The sequence below is a fragment of the Mytilus galloprovincialis genome, chromosome 9 (genome assembly GCF_965363235.1).
Source record: "Mytilus galloprovincialis chromosome 9, xbMytGall1.hap1.1, whole genome shotgun sequence".
NCBI classification, from domain to species: Eukaryota; Metazoa; Mollusca; class Bivalvia; order Mytilida; family Mytilidae; genus Mytilus; species Mytilus galloprovincialis.
The window spans coordinates 61194073-61217292 of NC_134846.1; the positions used below are offsets into that span (position 1 = coordinate 61194073).

The 23220-nt window shown below is 32.6% G+C and overlaps 1 protein-coding gene across 1 annotated transcript; it reads right to left on the minus strand.

Moving 5' to 3' along the window:
- Window positions 1–1339: 1339 nt before the first annotated feature.
- LOC143045524 (uncharacterized) lies at window positions 1340–22914 on the minus strand. Its single transcript, XM_076218089.1, has 3 exons — window positions 22325–22914; window positions 9409–9548; window positions 1340–2826 (listed from the first exon to the last, which is right to left on the minus strand). The coding sequence occupies exons 1-3, from the start codon at window positions 22377–22379 to the stop codon at window positions 2593–2595; spliced, it is 429 nt and encodes a 142-aa protein (XP_076074204.1). The 5' UTR covers window positions 22380–22914; the 3' UTR covers window positions 1340–2592.
- Window positions 22915–23220: the final 306 nt, after the last annotated feature.

Below are 23220 nucleotides of genomic sequence, written 5' to 3' on the forward strand. Positions count from 1 at the left end.
GTGCCTTGAAAAAGTATTCATATATAAGTGAGGCGAAACAGACACTCTGGTCAGATATGGGATTTGCATTCAAACCGTGAAACCAGTCACCGCCCCCCCCCCCCCCCAACAAAATCATGTTCATTTATTGCTAGAAATGTTTTTTTCTAATAGCAAAAAAAAAAAAAACAACAAAAAACGGACAAGATTATTGTTTTCACTGCAGATATATACAGCCAGATACTTTGTTTAAGGCAAAAATCAGACTGCCTCCGTAAATCAAATGGTTCTTACCTTAGAATCAAAATCTATCTGGAACTTACTGACTGGGGATCATTATTCAGCTGTGTTATTAATAGACTGGGGCGTGTGGGGTTAAGCATTGCTTTCGTAGGTAAATAATATTGACGTGAAACTTTTTTCACGAGATTGTAATAGAGTATTACTTTCTGTTTAGTGAAATTGTGAAATAGAAGTCTATATGTTCTTGCTAAATCTTTTGTCATGCTTTTTATCCTCAGCCTAAGCAATGTGTTACTGTAATTTGAATTTCAAAATGACTTGAGTACCACTTTTTCGACGCACGGGTCAACTCCACCGTAGCGAATCACATGACTTTGACATAATCCTTAATATATTACAGTAAATACGAGCGAAAAATATCTTTACAAGTAAAGAATTGTCGCATAAAAATTAGATACACGCACGGGAAATCGCAATGTTCACGAAGTCTAGTCTGATTAATCATTGTACAAAAAACAAAAGTGCAAGCAAAAAGGGGGGCTACGCCCTCTACACCCCCTCAGGATCCACCACTGCAAGCACAAATTTATAGGAAAGAAATGCTGTAACAGAAAGGAGATGTCATGAGAAATGACCTTGAAACAACTTATTGAAAGAAATACATTCAATATTGTATAATACGTGACCGAGGGGAGGAACGACACCGACACAGACGGACAGACATAATCATACTATGGCACAACAATACGACAATGTATCCTATGGTAATTCCCATGAACTAAATAATACGTTATCTGTTCATTCACAAATTTACATTACTTCAGATGCATTGACAAACTTAGCTACAAAGTTTAAACATATAAACTTTAAAAACCAAGTCCGTCAGTATATATACTGATTAAAACAATCAAGGAAAATTCTTACAGTCGTGACAGTACTACAGCTTCTAGTATCTTGACCAACTGACCTTTATCATAGAGTTTAATTACTTTCTCTTTAGACAAAACAAATAGGCATAACTTATTTTATTACTCTACACCCCAAAACATCGTTACTTGTCTTAATTAATTTGACAGTTCAAATTTAACTGCAGATAATAAAACTAGCCATTTGTCAAATAAGCATTGCGTCATTAAATTTTCTATGTACACAAATAAACAGTTATAAAGCAAATGAGTAAGAGGTAAATATTTACAAAACATAAATATTTCAATACCGTTTTGCAAAGAGTCCTATTCATCCTAAGTTTTTTTGTGTAATTAAAAAACAATTGTTAGGCGGTTTTTCTACTTTTCTTTAGCCTTTTTCTAATTATTATTCATTACTTCAATTAATAAATTAGTATACATTTCTAAACATTATAATAAACACTATATAACATCTTAACCAGCAGCCATCCTTCACCGAGGTAAGTCGAGGCACAGAGACCACGTGACAAAGAAACGGCGGGAATCGGAATCGGAATTCTTGATGTTTTGAATTATGAATTATGAATTTTGAATTTTGAATTTTGAATTCTGAATGATCCTTCTCGGCTTTCGAATAAACATGATACAAAGTATACACACAACTGACATACACATAATACAAAGTCTACACACAACTGACATACACATAATACAAAGTCTACACACAACTGACATACACTCAGTTCATAGCATATGTTTGTTTCAGAAGACAAACATTTACAATGAAATGTTTAAAATGTAAAGCAGCATTCACGAGATAAGAAACTCTTGACAAATATACATTTATAATCTATTTCGTCTGTCAACTGAAGTTTTGAAAATTGTATTTAATGTAAAATTGATATCACGAGACTTTGGTAAAATGTGTATCTACTCTTTTAAAAATATGTGTATTCTAAATATCTTCAAACAAAGTCAGATAAAAAGGATTCATTGTCTTCAACGAAATGCTTGATAAATGAATGTACATGTTTTACTTTGTTTTGGCAACAACTTATATTACATAAGGTGATGTTTGGCGAATAAGATTGAAGGAGATTGAAGGTAATGCGTTGTTATATGTCATTGTTCTATCCTATAGTCACTATATATATCCCAATAGATAATATAATTGATGACGTTGATTGAAGTGATCATAATCGCCTAAACACACTTCACTCTACATTGACTGATTAACATTTTTTTTTTGTCTTGAAACCATACTTCTTAATCATGTGAATGTTGTTATACGAAGATTTCACTTTGCACACGTCATCTTGTTCTCCATGTGCCTCATTATTTTCTTTTAAAGCATAAAAATCATCAATTTAATATAATAAAAGGCACATGATGTCATCACCTTGATCGGTAAATAGATTTGGCAAAATATCAAAGAAATTAATTAGGTAAAACAATTGGTTGGTTACTGTTTTGTCAATAACGTCACTAGAAAACAGAAAGTCCAAACACACATATATGTTCCTAACGTGAACGAAATCGAGGCTGATCCATCTATATTACACCCTGCATACTGACAGCACGACGTACATTTCATAGTAGTCAGACCAAAGTTATGTGCTCTGCAGCCATAGTAGCATTCGGAAGTACATCTTCGTTTTATACTCGTCGTCATTCCATAAATAGTCACTTTTTCTACCTAAAATAGACACATATACTTTTTCTGCAATATCAATATTTCAATATACATATTTTTCAATATATCAATTTGGGTTTTCCGTTTCTGAAATCCTATTTTGGTCACAAAGCTCATTAAGATACAATGTATTTAACATACCTGGCTTTCATCAAATGTTTTGGCTTGTACGTTTTTAATAAAGGTTAATCCAGAATGTTTGGTTTTAATCCTGTTCAACGTCCTTACTAATTTTTATCGTTCTTTTTTTTATTCGAGTGTTACTGATGAATGTGGAATAAAAAAATTGAAAACAACACATCTAATATTTTATTGCGTCCGAAGCGCTTTTCTGGATTTACCTTCATCAGGAACTCTCAAAGCCAAACATTTGAAATCCGAAAATGTATAAGTACCAAAAACCGTTGAAGAGCTATATGTAAAAAAATGCCTAAAATAAATAGTCAAATTCATCTAAAGCCAACATTGCCTGAGGGGGTAGAAATCTTAGTTTCTTAATAATTTCAAAATTTATAAACGGACAGTTTTTAGTAAAGTTTGTTAAATCATGCCAGTACCGGAGTACTGACTACTGAGCTGATGATACCCCCGGGGACTGATAGTCCACCAGCAGAGGTATCGACCCAGTGGTGTAAAAGAAATTGAAAACAACATGTTTAATATTTTATTGCGGCCGAAGTGCTTTTCCGGATTTACCTTCATCAGGAACGCTCAAAGCAAAACATTTAAAATCCGAAGATGTATAAGTACCGAAACTGTTGAAGAGCTATATGTCAAAAATACCTTAAATAAATAGCCAAATTCATCTATAGCCAACTTTGCCTGAGGGAGTTGAAACCTTAGTTTCTTAATAATTTCAAAATTTATAAACGGACAATTTTAGTTAATCATGTCAGTACCGGAGTACTGACTACTGAGCTGATAATACCCTCGGGGACTGATAGTCCACCAGCAGAGGTATCGACCCAGTGATGTAAAAAACTGAAAACAACACGTTAATAAAATATGCATAAGGCGCTCTTTATAATAAACAAAGGCAACAGTAGTATACCGCTGTTCAAAACTCTTAAATCCATGGACAAAAAACAAAATCGGGGTAACAAACTAAAACTGAGGGAAACGCATTAAATATAAGAGGAGAACAAAGACACAACATTAAAATGTAACACACACAGAAACGGACTAATCATTAGACAAAATCCTTTGAGAATAACAAATATAACATCAAAACCAAATACAAGAATTTGGGATAGATAAGTACCGTGACACGTCTTATAGTAAGGTGAAGTCACACTCGAAAATAAGAGAAAACAAACGACACAACGGAAACACAACGATAAATGTAACACACACAGAAACGAACTATAATATAACAATGGTCATATTCCTGACTTGGTACAGAACATGTTTAAAGGAAAAAATGGTGGGTTGAACCTGGTTTTGTGGCATGCCAAATCTCCCTCTTTTATGGCCAAGTGAAATATAACATTAAAATGACAACAATACATTACAGGACTACAATATAAATAAATAGAACACCATAATAATAAGCCTTGTGTTTTAACTACGTAGGCGAATCAAAATTTGGTCTTTAACCATAAAATGAAGTCGATATTTTTAACAGAAACCATTAGTGAGATTCCTGTCTCGGGACAGCCACATTACTGCATCCTATTTCAATACATTGTTTTTTAAAATGATGCACACTTACAATGAGAAAGCACTATCATTAATTGTATTTATTTACTATACAAGTCAAAATCAAGTCTTTTATTTGCTTAGTAACACCAAACGGCAAATATTCATGGCATAAACAGGACGAGTCAACAATTAATTGCTTTTAAATTAAAATTTTATTATACCGACATAACATCATCTAGAACTTTAACACTGAAAAAGCAACATTGACCTTTAGTTAATTTTATTTCATGTTCGCTGCACTCAGAAACATATAAAATGGTGAAAACATTTATTTATTTACAAGAAACCTTAAACTTTGATAGAAAATGTCAACAGAGGTTGCAGTAAATTTTAACGATAAATGACTGTTAAATAGAAAACAAAATATGAATTGGTACTTTAAGCAATCTGAAATATTCAATTCCGAACGAACAAACTTAATGTTTCGGTAAAAAATGACGTGTAGGTATATTGTAAAATTATGAAATAACAAAGAAACAGCCAAAAACTAGTTGAGTATGATATGATATCAAGAGAATCGAACGGGACGGGCGTCACATCTCTGTTAAAATTATGTCAATAAAAAATACTTTACAACAGCTCACTATTTATGATCTGAACGGTAGAAATGTACCTCATTTAATACTACTCGGAAACTTTACACATACTGAAACACATAGATAAATTTTAAGTAACTAAGAACAATTATCAATAAATATTAACCGGAAGCAGCATGCATTATTGAAAGTGAATGCACTTATAATTTATAAATTTTTTGGAGAGAAATTATTCATTTTAAATCGCGTTTAATCCGATTATTTATAAGCCATCCGATACATTTTGTATAAAAATCAACAATTTGGAAGCCTGAAAAGAGATATGTAGAAACTACGACGGGTCAAGTTGTGTATCTTTCCATTATACCGCTTTGAAAATATGCAAAGCCCAAACAACATAACCCTCGTGGAATTCAACTTTCATTAACATCCTCGATTCCCATCAACTTTAGTTACATAAACCCATTGGTTTATATTTACCAATATCGACTTACTGAATACCAATAAACTTTGTTGTCAGAAACCAAACTTTTGGAGCAATTAGAGCACCAATCCAAACTGTATATAGGTGAACGAGCGCATCCCCCGCCCTAATTTACAAAAGGAAAGTATTTAAAGAGGAAAACAAGTAGCCCCATAGAATCAAACTTAAATGGTGGACAAAATTAGTTTTTACCGAAAAAGGTAACAGGTGGTTGAAAAGCAACATCAGACACGAAACAATGAAACGATAAAATCTCGTTATATATATGGTATGATACCTGCGACCTTTCATAAAAAAACACTAAAAAAGACAAAGCTGCTAAATACCTTAGGAAATGAAAGAACTGGTCAAACAATATCCACGATGTAGAATCATCTTCATTGAAATACCAGTCTACTCACTCTCAGAATACAACAAAAACAAATACCATACAACACCCGAAACTTCAGGGAACAAGACAAGAAACTAAAAGCACAAATCCACAAGGTAAATGAGAAGATCAGAAAACTGAACAAGAATGAATTAGTATGCTCGTCATTATTTAACAACGACATCATCCATAATTAAAAACCTAAAGAACTGGGACATAAACACAAGAAAAACATTAACTTTTGGCTATACTTTGACGGGATACACTCAGGACCACTTCTAGCTAAAGTCTGGAAAACAACTGTACATGCATTAACCAACTGTTGGATTCAAGACCAGTAAGGATTACTCTGCTTTACCTGTTATACATATCAACTACAACTAATCCAATCAGTAAGGATATCCCTTGCTACATTGGACAGCCACTCGAGATACAATCAGTAAGGATCTCACTTGCTACATTTTACATACAATTTCAACTAACTGTTAAGGATCTCTCTTGCTACATTTTACATACAATTTCAACTTATTGGTAAGGATCTCCCTTGCTACATTTTACATACAATTTCAACTTATTGGTAAGGATCTCCCTTGCTACATTTTACATACAATTTCAACTAATTGGTAAGGATCTTCCTTGCTACACTGGACTAACACAGGAGAACAATCAGTAAGATAAAACTATAAGCCAACAACAATAAGGATCTCCCTTTAACTGTATAAACAGATAAGAAAATCAGTCAGATTTCCATTTCTATATTAATTACACAATGAAGTACGCACTTTTACTTTTCCTGTGGAAGATCGGTAACATGGTCAAGAGAGGGAGTGTTTTGCGAATGCTGCACCATTTATCACCACCACTCATGCATCGAATTAATCACAACAGACTACGAAGTTCTATAAAGGACAAATGCGCCATTGGTGTGTTTCAAATGCGACAGCCTAAATGTGTCTTCATTCATTTACCATACAAGAGATAGAAAACGTAAGCTATTGCAAACAACTAACAACATACCTTAGGGTTCATGGACTCTTTTAGGTCATCTAGTCCACTTGTAACAAGTAGTTCAAAAGACAAAACAATTACCAGAAATCGGTCTGATGTAAAAAAGAAAAAAACAAGAAACAAAAAACAGTGTAAAGGATACAACACCACCATCCCACCATCCTTTAATATAAACAATAAAAATCAATCTAGAATCATGACTGTAAACTGCAGTAACATCAAAGAAAAAAGCTCTAAATTTAAAACAACACTATAATATACAAAGCTGTATATCATTATTGGCCTAGAATGTTGACTGAAAGGGGTATAAAACGAAAAGAAAAACAACTACAGATGCTATAAAATTAGCAGAAGTATTCCCTGATAACTACACAACATATAGGAATGACAGAGGAAGCCTAGGAGGAGGTGTATTTGTCTTAGTTCATAACAGCATGAATATCACTGAATAGTTAATAGAATGAAATTCAAAACAGTGTGGCTGTGGCCATTGATTGACTCATTAAATTCATCCATTGACTGGGACAATTTACGTGAACGTTTGTCTGTAACGACCACTGTTAACAACGTACCTACGATAGACATTTAAACTGTGGGGTCACCAAAGGTTTCTTAACGCCTTTAATTATAAAATAATTCGAAAAAAAAATCAGGAATAACCTTTATGTTTTGATTTATATAATTGATATAAATCAAAACATCGTGTTATTTCTGATTAATTTTTCGAATTACTTTATTCAAGTGTTGAGAACCTTTGGTGACCCCATAGTTTATGTGTCTTTAAAAAGTACACAGTGAGCAGTGATCGTTACATACAAACGTTCACCTAAATTGTCCCAGTCAATGGATGGATTTAATGTGTCAATCAATGGCCACAGCCACACTGTTTTGAATTTCATTCTAATAAACTGCGAGATTAAATTGGTTAAGATTAAACTAAAAACTGCTCAAGACCTAAGCTTTGGCTCATTCTATATGCTACATAGAAACAAATCCCAACTAGAAGAACTGAAATAATCTCTGGAAAAATCAACAGAGGAGAACAAAATTAATAATATTATACTAGCAAGCGAATTCAACTGCAAAGACATAATCAAGGAACAACCTCTCCATTATGAAAGATGCTAAAGATCCAAAGGGTAAATGACTCCATACATCAATTTACCATCAGAACAGAATGGATCAAAAAGCTGTTACAAAATATAAACCCATCCAAAGGACCGGGTCCAGACAACATACCAAACAGAGTACTGAAACATTGGGCGAACATCTGGCACCAATAATAAAAACCATATTCTGGCGACTCTATCAGAGGATTTGAGAAATGCCAACATATCTAGCATCTTCAAGAAAAGAGACTGACATTCGGCTGCAAGTTATAGAATGGCCTTACTGACATCTGTACCATGTAAGCTATGTGAGCACATTATATGCTGACATCTGAAAAGCATAATGCATTGACATCGGTCAACCATGGCTTCAAATCCGGATATTCATATAAAAAAGAAGATGTGGTATGATTGCCAATGAGACAACTATCCACAAAAGACCAAAATGACACAGACATAAACAACTATAGGTCACCGTGTTAGTCCCAACTTGCAATCACAATTCACGACATGATCCAGTCATATGAATACGATACAGAACACCAAGAAAACATTGCGATTCTTGATTTTTTAAAAAAGCTTTTGAAACTGTACCTCATGATCAACTCTTGCACAAAATGGACGATCTACCAGATGCAGTTAACTCGGCAGTCTGAATATTTGCAGACGACTGTTTGCTGTACAGGAAAATCAAACCAAAATTATCACAAAAAACTACAGAGGATCTCAAATCACTTGAAAAATGGGCCGACGACTGGTATATGCGTTTCAATGCACAAACATTTCATAGGCTATGTTTAAAAAGTAGAAGCCAATAGTTTTATAACCTAGACAACCACAAGCTAGAACAAGTGTCATCCAACGCTATATTTGGCAACACATACAGGAATTCCTTAAATGGAAAGAACAAATACATGTAACAAAGCCAATTCTACGCTATACTTACTTAGAAGGAACCAAACAACAACACTGTCCAATTGAATGCCACAAAATAGTATATAAAGCACTCGTAAGATCACTTATGGAGTATGTATCAATTATTTGGGACACATATATGCAAAAATGACATCGATAAACTGGAATCCGTACAAATGAGAGGTACTAGATTTTTCACCAAAGTCTACAAATGAAGACAGGAAGGATGTATGACAAAATTGCTATCAGAATTTCAGCTTCCGTCCTTACAATGAAGACGTCAACAATACTGATCGTCGTTTTTAAAGTTGTTGAGGGGAAGATACCAGCACTACCTATTGGCGACCTGATTAAATTCCATAAACCAAAACTTTTAGTTATAGTTGCAAGTAATATTTCTGAATTCATCAGAGATTCCTGTAAAATAACAATATTTATGATATATCCCACGTTATAACTTACCATACAATACATTTCAATATCTAAGCAAGGTCTCAATGGTGTGTTGTGTGGATACACTTGACAATCAGTATATGGATCCCATCTTTCTTCAAATTCTTCTTCACAGTCAAAACAAGACAGTGTTGTATTATTTCCATATCCTACAATAAGGTTTAAAAAGTATGAAAGATAATATAAAACGACATTCAATGAGTTACTTCCGTGATGGCATAAACGATTGGTTATTCTTTGAAAATAATTCATTGACTTTTAGAGGTTCAGGTTCAAAAGTTTTTGTTGAAGTTGAAGTCCAATCAACTTAAAACTTAATACACCTGTTTCTCATGATATGATCTTTCTTATTTTAATGCCAATAAACTCATCATAGATACCAGGACTAAATTTTGTATATACGCCAGACGCGCGTTTCGTCTACAAAAGACTCATCAGTGACGCTCGAATCCAAAAAAGTTAAAAAGGCCAAATAAAGTAGGAAGTTGAAGAGCATTATGGACCAAAATTCCTAAAAGTTTTGCCAAATACATCTAAGGTAATCCATGCCTGAGGTAGAAAAGCCTTAGTATATCAAAAGTTCAAAATTTTGTAAACAGGTAATTTATAAATACATGTATAACCATATCAATGATAATTCATGTCAGCACAAAAAATTAGAGTTTTCATCCTTATTTTACTATCCACAGAACATCGAAAATGATAGTTGGAGTGGGGCATTCGTGTACTATGGACACTTTCTTGTTCAATGAGCATTGTGTTAATTGGGCACTCCCATTGAAGTAAATTGTTCCTATTGTCTCCCACTGCATACTTGTGCAAAGCTGATCCTAAGGTACTGTAGTCAAGTTTTATCTAAACGTGAAAAGAGAATTGAATTATTTCTGAAATTTTTTTAGTAAATAGCTGCTGTTCAAATAAGTATATTATTTCATAAACTCCATTAGCTGGAACTGGACATACTGTATGGTCGTTTGACTGTTTAAAAAACTTTGAATCGATCTAATCTTAAATACTAAGGACTTTCTACCAAAGGAATAGAGTACTTAAGCCAAAGTCACTGGTCAGTGTTTTGTAGACGAAACATGCGTGTGGTGTAAAATTTTTTACTCCAATAGTATTGGGCTATTGTAGAAGATACATTGTAAGATTAAATTTATTTTTCTTGAGATAATTTATTAAACAGGACGAATTTTCTCACGAAAAAAACCCCTACATTTTTAGGTTTATGTTCTAGTGAACTTAAAAATTAATAGTGTCCGACTAGAAAAAAACGTGCTAAATAACAAAAAGACCAATAAAGAAGCGAAATGCGTTCTTGTCACCGGAACTCCCGCTAAGTTGATTTACAATATTCTGATAAAAAATACTGTTATTGAATAATTATCTCCTTACGATACTATTGGTGAACATTTAAAAATGAATAATAACGTTTGTCATTAAGTTTTTTCTTCAAAATTCAATGCGATTTATTAAATTGATAATGATTCTCAAAAGGATTCGTTCTTGCTACGTAGTGTGAAAAGAAAAAAAGAAGAACAATAAAGAAAAAAATGTAAGTCAAAGAATGATGGAAGATGTTTTAAGGAAATAAAATAAATCATAAGTCAGGACATACAGCTAAAAGGCGAAAATAGAGGAGTCCAAATATTATTATGAAGAAAACAAAGAATGGAACCTGACTCCACTGAAAACCCGATGAGAACATGTTCTTTTGGGAGTGTGAGCAGCTTATGCTCCAGTAGTAACATCTATTAAATAACTCAAAATTAAAAGGACAGAAAAGAAATTACGAGAAAATAAGGTATATTCTTAGCAGCGACAAATAAAACATGGTAACGGTATCTTGGACACAACATTTCATTGATTAAATGATGTAGTCCGCAAATCGTTCGATAGTTGATATGCACATTGTGATTATCGACATGAAGGGCAGAAGCTCTTTTCACAAAAAAAAAAAAAAAAAAATATGTATATATTAAAAATAGAATAACTCATCTCAAACCTACGATAAATTTTAATCGCAAGATTTGTTTGTGAAAAGAGTCGCAGGAATTTAGACTGACATTGGAAAAAAAGGTTATGTTGAAGAGTGGAAGAAAGTTTGCCTTGCAAAAGCCCTCTTAGAAACATTACTTATGCATTAGAACTCTTGAATATCAACAGTTTTAAAGAAGCTGAAATTAAATATCATAGTGTTTTATTGATTTAATTTTCGTGTACGCTTCATCAAGCATTCCATTATAACATAGAAACGGTGATATCATTCTTTGATCTTTTCCTAATTACTATCTTCAGCGATGTAATAATCTTTCACATTTAAATGATCTGCTTGATTCCATTCTTGATGTTTCATAGTAGAAATATTATAATTCCTTTTAGTCTTAATTGTGTCAAAGTGACAAAAACCCGACCAAAGAGCAGAAAAACAGCAGAAGACCACCATGCGGCATAAAGTGCATCATGTAAGGAGAGTTAAGGATCTATTAAAATCCCAACAAAAACATGCTATATAGTTACGAACTTGGGCTCTCTGATAAAAACAAAAACAAAAATTGGGTTGTGCTATTTCGTTGCAATCAGTTTTCTATTGGTGGAAGAAGCCGGAGTTCCAGGAGAGAACCACTGAATTTCGATAGGAAAACAGACAATCCAAGTTAATTGATATTGGAGTCGAACACATCTGCCAAGTTCAGGATTCGAACAGAGTTGGCAGGCTATTACTACAGTAGTGAGACTACTTACACCAATCGGCCACCCACAAAGGAGAAAACACTACGATTAAGCACACGTCGTAGTTTAGGCAATACATGACGGTGTAACCAGTATAATGTATAATTACAAATGATGCAGTGTTACTTCCCTTCCTTATTTTACTTTACATGGGAGTATTTTCTTTAGAAGAACAATGCAATAATACACAGGGTTTTATAGATTAGATTCAGTACCACAAAGTGAACTGAGTGTGTCATGCTCTTGAGGTCAAATATTCAAAAGCACAACTTGATAAAGGTACAATGTACTTCCTTTCAACTAAAATTAATTATTTCTTTAAGGCTGTTTCGACCTAATAAATTTGTTTTTTTAAATTCTCAAAGGTACTCGAATTGATTTATTCCCCTTTAATTGATATTTACAATAAAAAAAGTTACAAAAATGTAATTAAAATGATAAATATCGCTGGTCTAACATAACTCTCTGTTCAACCATGTCTATAATATATAGATTAAGTACATTAGAGATATGTACAACGAGTAGAACGAAGTTTTGTTTAAGTATTCCGGGGGAGGGGGAGAGACTTCGAAACGAAAAAAACAAAACAAAAAAAAAACCCAAACCAAATTCAATTTTGGACGAAAAAGTACCGATTCATGATCAAGTCATCACAATATTCATGGTTTCTTGTCCCTCGTTTTCCCCCATGGAATTATCTGTTCGGTTTTGACTTTTGAGTTTGACTATCACGCTGGTCACGATCTTTTATATTTTATATAAACATTTTAATTGAAAGCAATTGTAATTATTCTTAGTTATGAATTATGTTTTGAAAATATATAATGAATTAAGTCAACAGTTTTGTTCAGGACTAGTGGTTTTATTTTATTGGAGAAATATGTGACGTGTTAGAAAAAAAATCAGACAAGACTTGCACACACATTTTAGCTGGTTAATGTCAAGCTGCTGACCAAATTTGAAGTCATTCTGTTCAATAGTACTGAGAAAAAAGTGACAGAAATATTTTTTAAATGACCGGATAGACAAGGTGAAAGTATTATTGGATAATCAAAGAGATGAAGCACATACTAATCGTAAGGCTCTGATTTCAGTGTGCGTAGCACTTTTTACTGAAATATTTTTTTTTAGGTCTTTAAAATAAATATAACTAAAATCTCAGGTTCATGCTTGTACATTGGTTTTAACAACAGTATGAAATATATATGATATATAAAGAAACAAATGCATGTAATGTCAACTTAAAAATTCCTTAATTTATGTTTGGGGACGCAATAATATGATGTCTAACGTTGACAACTGACTCAATGAAAAACAACAAAACATAGTGAGTTAATAATTAATTTCTTAATTGTCTTTTTATGGAATATATGGTACTCTCCATAGCATTTTAAACAATTTAAGTGTATTGCATTGTTCCATAGTTTATAACCATGCATTGCTTATCGTTAAATGATATAGTGCATTTTAAAGGTCAAATAATAAAGTCATCCAATCAAAAGTCAATACCATAAATGAAAACATTAAAAAGCTTTTAAAACGAACTCAAAATCAATCAGATTCAATTTAATTGCACGTTTTATAATTAATATGATAGATTACCGATCCTTTTTAGGGTGTAGAACTGATAATTAAAACATGGTTTCATTTCAAGATGGATGAGACGGTGATTGGAGTTAAAAGTTTTCTCTATTTTCCTTTGATTCAATTGAAATTTAACATTACAGAAGCACAATCAGCTTCTGATATGCAATCTCAGTTATTAAAGAACAAGAGGATGATTGATGATTTCCAACCAATGGTGTAACAATGTACCAATTGATATCCTACCAATGGTGTAACAAAGTACCAAATCATATAAAACAAAATGCTAAAAATGTAAAAATGCCTATCCAAAATGGTGTAACAACCAACCAATTGATATAAAACCAATGGTGTTACAACGTACCAATTGATATACAACTAATGATGTAACAACGTACCAATTGATATACAACCAATGGTATAGCAACATACTAATTGATATACAACTTATGATGTAACAACGTACAAATCGATATACAACTAATGATGCTACAACGTACCAATTGATATACAACCAATGGTATAACAACATACCAATTGATATAATATATCAAGATATACAACCAATAATGTAACAACGTACCAATTGATATACAACTAATGATGTAACAACGTACCAATTGATATACAACCAATGGTATAACAACATACCAATTGATATACAACCAATAATGTAACAATGTACCAATTGATATAAAACCAATGGTGTAACTCTGTACCAACTGATATAAAACCAATGGTGGTGGCACAACGTACCAATTGATATAAAATCAATGGTGAAACAACATACAAATTTATATCAAACTTATAGTGTAACAACGTACCAACTGATATTCAAACAATGACCAATGGTTTAAAAACGTACCAATTGATATCAAACCAATGGTGTAACAACGTACCAACTGATATACAACCAATGGTGTAACAACGTACCAATTGATGTCAAACCAATGGTGTAACAACGTACCAATTGATATACAACCAATAGTGAAACAACATACAAATTGATATCAAACTTATAATGTTTACAATGTACCAATTGATATTCAACCAATAGTGTAACAACGTACCAACTGATATTCAACCAATGGTGTAACAACGTTCCAATCGATATCAAACTAATGGTGTAACAACGTACCAATTGATATACAACCAATAGTGAAACAACATACAAATTGATATCAAACTTATAATGTTACAACGTACCAACCAGTGGCGGATCACGGAATTTGGAAAGGGGGTGAAGGTTTTAACTCTCGCCGATCGGAGCGAGTCGAAAAATTTGGGACCTTTTTGAGGCTATAAACATAAAATATAAAATGTAATATGCACTTTTTAAACGGTTCCTGGCGTGGGGCATGTATATTTTGTAGTTGCGGTAAAGTGTAAGGGTTGGATATTTTCGATGCTGTATTCTCCCTATTATTGTCTATCATTAATGATACTAGTAGTATGTATGGATCCAAAGCTATGTTCTGATAAATTTGATGTGCATGGGACTTATCAGTAAAAAATAGATATGGAAAATTTTCGCCGGTATAAATAAAAATTTAAAATACGACAGTCACGAGTTAAAAAAGACAAACAAGCAATTTTTATCCAAATGTTTGGTTGATATATTTCACCCAACAAAATTAAGGGAAGTGAGGGTTTTCAAATCAACCAAAGGCTAATAATGAATCTGAAATGCAGGTTGCAGTCTGGTCTTGAAAAAAGTATTTAATATATCAGTTCGGCGAAACAGATATACCGGCCAGACATGCAAACTCTTGCCACAAAATAAAATATGCTCGTTTTTATTCATCATGTTCATTGAATGCTTAATAATTCTGTTGGAAATTTTCGTTTCTAATAGGAAAAATGTGGACAAGATTATTGTTTTCAATCCAGATACGACCAGAATTTTTGTTTAAGGCAAAAATCAGAGTCAATTTTTTTTCTCTCCAATATCTTAGACTGTCTCCTCAAATCAAATTGTTCGTACATTAGACTTTAAATGTATATATAATAGGCTATTATTTGAACTTGGAATTATTTTTAATTATGGAATTTGCATTATTTCTTGTGCTTGAAATTTTTAATAAATTCCATGTTTATTTGGAAGTATAATGTTTTGAGCGGTTCATAACACTTTTCATACAATGTGTTTTGTATAGATAGTGTTGTGCGCGGCACAGTACATTCTATTGAAAATGTACTATTTTTTTTGTAATAGAAAGTGTTGTGCGCAGCACAGAACATATAAGTTCAGAATAAACATGGAATTTATCAAAAAGTTTCCAGAACAAGAATTTATGCAAATTCCATTATTAAAAATAATTCCAAGTTCAAATTATAGCCTGTTATATAGCTTTTGTGGACGAGGCGCGCGTCTGGCGTATATACAAAACTTAGTCCTGGTATTTATGATGAGTTTATTTATACTGACGGGATCATTTTTCAGCTATGTTATTTTAAAATAGGCTGGGGCGTTTGGGGTTAAACATGTTTTCGTAGGTGTTTAATATTGATGCGGAACTTTTTTGTCATGAGAGTGTAATAGGCTATATATATAGAGTATTACTTTCTGTTTGGTGGAATAATGAAATAGAAGTCAATACCTTCTTGCTCAATCCTGTGTCGCTTTGAAGGTGTCATGATTGTCATCCTCAGCAAAAGCAATGTGTTACTGTAATTTGAATATTAAAATGACTGAGCGACGTTTTTTTCGATGCACTGGTAAACTCCACCACAGCGAATCACAGACACATGACTTTGAAAATCAGTAGATTCCAGCGAAAAATATCTTTATAATTAAAGAATTGTCGCATAAAAATAAAATAAAGAGTACATGGGAAAGTTCACGAAGTCTAGTCTGATTAATCATTTTCCAAAAAAAAAAAAGAGCAAAAGGGAGGGGGGGGGGGGGGCGTACGCCCTCGACGCCCCCTCTGAATCCGCCACTGCCAACTGATATTCAACCAATTGTTGTAACAACGTTCCAATTGATATAAAACCAATGGTGTAACAACGTACTAATTGATAAACAACAAATGATGTAAAATAAATTACCAATTGATATCAAATTAATAGTGTAACATTGCACCAATTAAAATCCAAACAATAGTGAAACAACGTACCAACTGATATCAAACCAATGGTGTTACAACATATAATATTTGCGGCAGACTCACTGTGAATCAATCAAGTAAACAAATAAAGTGTCAATAGATATTCATGGGTTTCTAAATTTATTGTCGTCGAATTGTCATCAAATAAAATTATTACGTTTTACATTCTTTTTAAATTCGATTTTTAATTATCTTCTTGAAAAAAATATATGTATTTTATTAAGTACTCAACTACTCTTTTAACGATATTACTTCAATAGGATTTTTACTCAGTGTTTTATTGTTATAACTTGAAAAAGTTCGATTAAGGATTGTTTCTTCTAATATTTACATAAAGTTTACCAACTTAATTTACATGTATGTAAATAGTACAATTTTATAATGGTTTTAAAACATTTTTTACCCATTTCCTTTTGCATTTCACAAATGGATGAATTACAGAAGTGCAGAGATCTTATATATCAACATGAATTCTTTAAAAAAAATTAGAGACGCAATAATTTGATATATATTTAGTCCTCTAATCTAGATCCAGTGAGTATTTTGTATATCCCATATACACAAGGTCTAATAATTCTCACAGTGTAGATACTATTCTGTACGCTATCCGGAAGTCGCGATTTTCGAAGCGAGAACTTTTTGGATAGTATGTGAAATTTGATGGATATACTGAATTTAACGGTAAGTGGATCATCTGTACATTGCTGAATGATTAATTCAGCTGACATCGATATTCTCAAATGGTTTAGAATTAAATTTAGCACATTCATTATTCGTATCTCTGTCTTAATCAATAGATTTTCAAGTGCATCACTAAGGACAATCAGTCTGTGAACCTAAAAACAATCTTTTTACCCTCTTAGTGTACAAATTAACGTAAATACCAGACTTAATTAACTAAATGAAATATATTTCAAGTGGTGGTAAAAGTTTCAACCAGATCTTTGAAGCCAGAAATAAGAAAATAACACTTGTTTGAATTTCTCACTGTACGATCAGTCTCGCTTGTATATTTTGAAACTGTATGATCAGTCGTTATTTCACTGTATTCTAGTAGTGATTTCAAAGTTATCTACGATACATTTAGAAGATGTCATTTTTCTAAATAACACAAATATATTTCAATAAATTCACATCCTGAAAACTTATATGAAACATGTTTAGCTTAATAGGGTGTACTCGACTTACTACATTCAGTATAAGGATGTTAAATGTTGTTAAAATCTTTATATTTCACTGTATTCTAGTAGTGATTTCAAAGTTATTTACGATACATTTAGAAGGTGTCATTTTTCGAAATAACACAAATATATTTCAATAAATTAACATCCTGAAAAAAACTTATATGAAACATTGAAGGCCGTACTTTAACCTATAATGGTTTAATTTTTAAATTGTTATTTGGATGGAGAGTTGTCTCATTGGCACTCACACCACATGTTGCTATATCTATTAGCTTAATAGGGTGTACTCGACTTACTACATTCAGTATAAGGATGTTTAAATGTTGTTAAAACAAGAGGAAGGTTTGTTGTATGTATAAGTTTCAGAATTGTCCTCCGTTATACTTAAAATTGTACAAACGCACAGATTTAATTGTAATACAAAAATGCATGTATTTACACACATTCGAGGCCGTACTGTAGCCTATAATTGATCACAGTTACTTCACTTTGTTTTGGGAGTAGAGCTATTTCGGTGACACCCAATTGTACAACACTGCGGGGGTTTATAATGATAATGAAGTCCGTCTTTCCGTTCGTTCGTTGGACATTTATACTATGTTTGGCCGGTTTTGTAAGTACATCTCCTCATTTACCACTTAACAGTGGCGGATCCAGAAATTTTCATAAGTGGGGGCCCACTGACTGACCTAAGAGGGGGCCCGCTCCAGTCACGCTTCAGTGATTCCCTATATAAGCAACCAATTTTTTCCCCAAAAAGGGGGGCCCGGGCCCCCTGGGCCTCCCCCTAAATCCGCCTATGCTTAATATACAATGGGGTTTTCAGCCATTTTTAAATGGAAAGAGGGTCCAATCCAGGAGAAAAGGGGATTCCAAATATATGTTCCCATACAAATGCATTGATAGTTAAAAAGGGTTTCAATCCGCCGGATCGCCTTTTTTTTTTATCCGTCACTGATATGACTTAATTAATCTTTCCCGGATTCCTTATCATAAATTATAATGACTGTATTGTGCACCGTCTATTTCGAATTAAAGTAAACATCTTTTATGGGGGTTCTTTGTATAAGATACGGACTATGCATTATATGGGGCACCTATCAGGTTTTTCCAACACCACCTCCTAAACCAATTATAAAAGTTCTGAACTGAATTGCTCCATTTTTAATCAATTAATGCAAATATGCACCTTCTATTTCTATTTTTTGGTGAAAATATTTTTCATGTTTTTATATCTCAAATACGGACTTTGCCATAGTTTTATATTGGGCGTATCTATTTTATATCCACAAATTCCTTCAGACACTTAACTTTGTGAATCTTTTTTAGATTCTTTATCATTTAATTCAATTGTGCACCTCTTATTTTCATTTTTTTTTTTAGAAAACTCACTGTTTTCTCCTTCCGTGATAAGGGCTTTTCCACTACCTTATTGGGTGGTACCCATTCACTATACGCAACTTTCCTAAACTTACCATATATTAATAAAACTTTCTCAGATTCTTTATCAAATGATGCCACTCTGCACCTATATTTTAGTTGGTTTTTTTTTTTTTTGGGGGGGGGGGGGGGAGTATTTTTTCCAAAACATGGACTTCAGAAGCGGCGGGAGAATACTTTCGTTAATTCTTTTCTCAATACCTCAAGTTTTTAAACAAATCACTGCATGTTGTATTGAGTTGTAAATACTTAAATTTACATATATTACTTCAAAAAGAAGATGAAATATTATTGCCAATTGATTGCCAATTTAATTATACAACTTTCCCTCCGCGTCTCAAATGTTCCCTGAATAAAATAATACACATGAGACAAACCAACGACCATAAATTATATACAGCGAGGTAATACGTATTTGTTAGATCTAACCCACACACACCAACACAAACACCGATACACACCAACAACCCTTTTAACCCTGCACAATTGAAATATGAAAAAAAACAAAAACGTTTAAATCCCTTTTAAATAAGCTGTACTCGCCAGACCGATAAAATGCCAAACTTAAAGCAAACAACATCGAACAAAAATGAGGACAAAATCACAAATATTCAAAACGACAACGCAGTGAAGCAGTGATATAACTTAGGAAGCTACCATTTGATTTTTAGGGGGGGGGGGCTAGGATGGAAAATTGTTTCCTGCTTTTTTTATATTTGTAATCTCTATCCTGCCTTTTTATTTTTCAGTCTATTCGGTCCTGCCTTTTTTTCTTAGCTTATCCTGACTTTTTTACAACAAATGTCATCCTGCCTTTTTTTTTCCAAGTTACTCATCCTGCCTTTTTTTTTACGACCATTGGTTGACGACCTAAATTATCCCATTGACTGGGACAGATTAGGTGAACGTTTGTTGGTAACAATCACTGCTCACTATGTACTTGTTAAAGACACTGAATCTGTGGGGTCACATAAGGTTCTCAACACCTAAATAAAGTAATTCGAAAAACTAATCCGGAATAATACGATGTGTTGATTTATATCAATAATATAAATCAAAACATAAAGGTTATTCCTGAATAATTTTTCGAATTATTTTATTATTAAAGGCGTTAAGAACCTATGGTGACCCCACAGTTTAAATTATATAATAAGTAAGAAGTGAGCAATGGTCGTTACCGACAAACGTTCACTTGATCTGTCCCAGTCAATGGGATAATTTAGGTCGTCAATCAATGGCCAGGACCACACTGTTTTGAATATGATTCTATATTGATTTGAATTTAACATGTTCATTTCATTAACAATTTTCAAATAACAAAGTCAGTAAATATTAACAATGTGCCTCCTTTTCACCCCATCCCAAAGTTTTTCTCAGGGTCGACTAATATCAACTTTTAACCTGAATGTTTCGGCGGACGGTGTAAATAGTCTTTTAAAATGTTATAGCTAAAAAGATAACTGCAACTATACACTATTACAAAGTCCACAAGCAAATCAAGTATTGCTTTTTAGGCGTTTGATTTTAAACAAGACTGACGGAACAAAAATACAATTATTTTGCAGTCTACAAAAATCATCATATCTATATTTATATTGTCTGATGAACGATATTACACTTTAAAGTTCCCTGGACAGTTCATAATATCATATAAATACGTAGATACCTTCAAATTGCCTTTGTTTTTTCTTCAAAATCACGACTGGTCATACAGTAAAAAAATTTGAAATCGCTACTAGAATACAGTCAGTTATGGACTGATCGTACAGTAATTTATTTTGGTATCCTCAAGGAAAACATATTTTTTATGGGAAATACGAATGTTCTACTTAAATACGAAACGAATATTGAAACAGTATATATTGAACTTTAAACTGATGCAAATATTTGCAATAAAAGGTTATTTGTTTTGTACTACGAGAGCAAAATTGTCCATCGATTTCACTTTTTTTCTATGAAGTTGGTATGATGCACACGTATATTTTATATTCTACTGCATGTTTTTGTTAAAGTTACACATATTTATGATGCTTTACATACCTTGAAGATGTTCAAAGCACTTTATAGATATAGGTGTAAACAAATGATGAGAAAAGTCACCGTAGGCAAAACCGTCCTGTTAGCCAGTTGGTAGTCATCGCTTCGAAAATCGCGACTTCCGGATAGCGTACAGAATAGTATCTACACTGTGATTCTATACCCAAATAGAGAATAAGCAAACATTTTTGTGTTTTTTGGTTCATGTATCTTTCAGGAATAGATTACCTTAGCTGTATTTGGCAAAACTTTAAAAAAAAAATTGTCCTTAATGCTCTTCAACTTCGTACTTTATTCAGCCTATTTTTGATTCGAGCGTCACTGATGAATGTAGACTGGCGTCTGGCGTAAATACAAAATTTCAATCCTGATATCAATTATGAGTTTATTCACTTTTATTTCAAATTTATTGTTTGACTTGGAGAGATGAATTATTATAAATCTCTCTCTGTACATAGCCTATACGTATTTGAAGTGTTGTCCGTAACCAAGTTAGGGAACGGATGATAGGACTTAGTATATAACCGTATTGTAAAACATATAACTAAAGTTTCGAATTCCAAGGTAAGGTAAAAATGGAAAAATGGGAAAATCTGTAAATTCTTTAGAAATTCAAACGCTAGAAACTTTTAAACATATAAACGAATGAAACACAATTTTTATATTCGTGTCCTGGTACAGGCATTTTTTGAAGAAAACGGTGGGTGAAACCTCGTTTTATAGCTATATAAACCTCCCATCGGTATGATAGGTGATATTATATGACTATTTAAATGAATAGGTTTTTATACTTACTTCATAATTTTTTCATATATCATATATATATTTGTTACTTACCATATACTTGTTGAAGAGAGATGTAACACAGAATTATTAAAAGTTTTGACTCCATTTTGTTTATGGTTCCATTGTGAATACGAAAATTACGCACTTTATCCCATTTTTTAAAACGATAAATAAAGAACGGCTTAAAAGTTCGATCAACTTAAATCAACAGTTTAAAAGACCACTATTTTGTCAATATTAATAAACGGCAAGGTTTTTATCTTAATTAGTCTTTAATCGATTGCCTATTATTCTAGGTCGGTTTCCAGGATGGGTTTTCAGAATCCGTAAATATTGCGCGAGAGGTTACATTCAATTAACAGGTAAAAATCAATGTCTGTGATTTCATTTATTTGGTTATTGAAAATCGAATAATACATATCCTATTTCCATTAGTTAATCTTAAAAATGCAGAAAGCGTGTAACTAAAAAAAAGTTTTATCTGGGTATGTAGCATGACGATAGCTAACAGTGAAACATAAAATAATACAACGCAGTTTTCACCTTGTCTTTAAAGTTTTTCAATTGAAGACACCAAAATAATGTTACAGTCCAAAAGCGTTTCATATAGTAAGGACATAACCAAGAGCATCTTCTGTGAGGTTTAGTTGTTATTATCATTATAGAAATGAATAATAATTTGGAAAAAATAAAATCTTTGCTTAATATCAGTTATCGAAAAAAAAGTTTGTCTGTAGAAACAAAAGCATCGAGATTCCAACCAAACATTCGGATACTCTTAACTTCTTCCTTCTATAAAATTATCAGGAATTTATGTCACTTGAAATCAACAAGTTGCTATGTATTGAAGAGGAGCAGAGACTTTAATTTTGGAAGTATATTTTTTTCTTTGGAATCAAACTGTCTGACGATTTTTAATTAGAATCGATTCACTGAATTCTAACAAA

What these genes read in the sequence shown, in the direction of transcription:
- LOC143045524 (XM_076218089.1), bottom strand. Translation starts at nt 22,379, where the DNA reads ATGGAGTCAAAACTTTTAATAATTCTGTGTTACATCTCTCTTCAACAA. An exon ending in CTCTCTTCAACAAGTATATG is followed by an intron (nt 9,549 to 22,324) that starts GTAAGTAACAAA and finishes ACCTTATTGTAG; the next exon opens with GATATGGAAATAATACAACA. An exon ending in ATATTGAAATGTATTGTATG is followed by an intron (nt 2,827 to 9,408) that starts GTAAGTTATAAC and finishes TGTCTATTTTAG; the next exon opens with GTAGAAAAAGTGACTATTTA.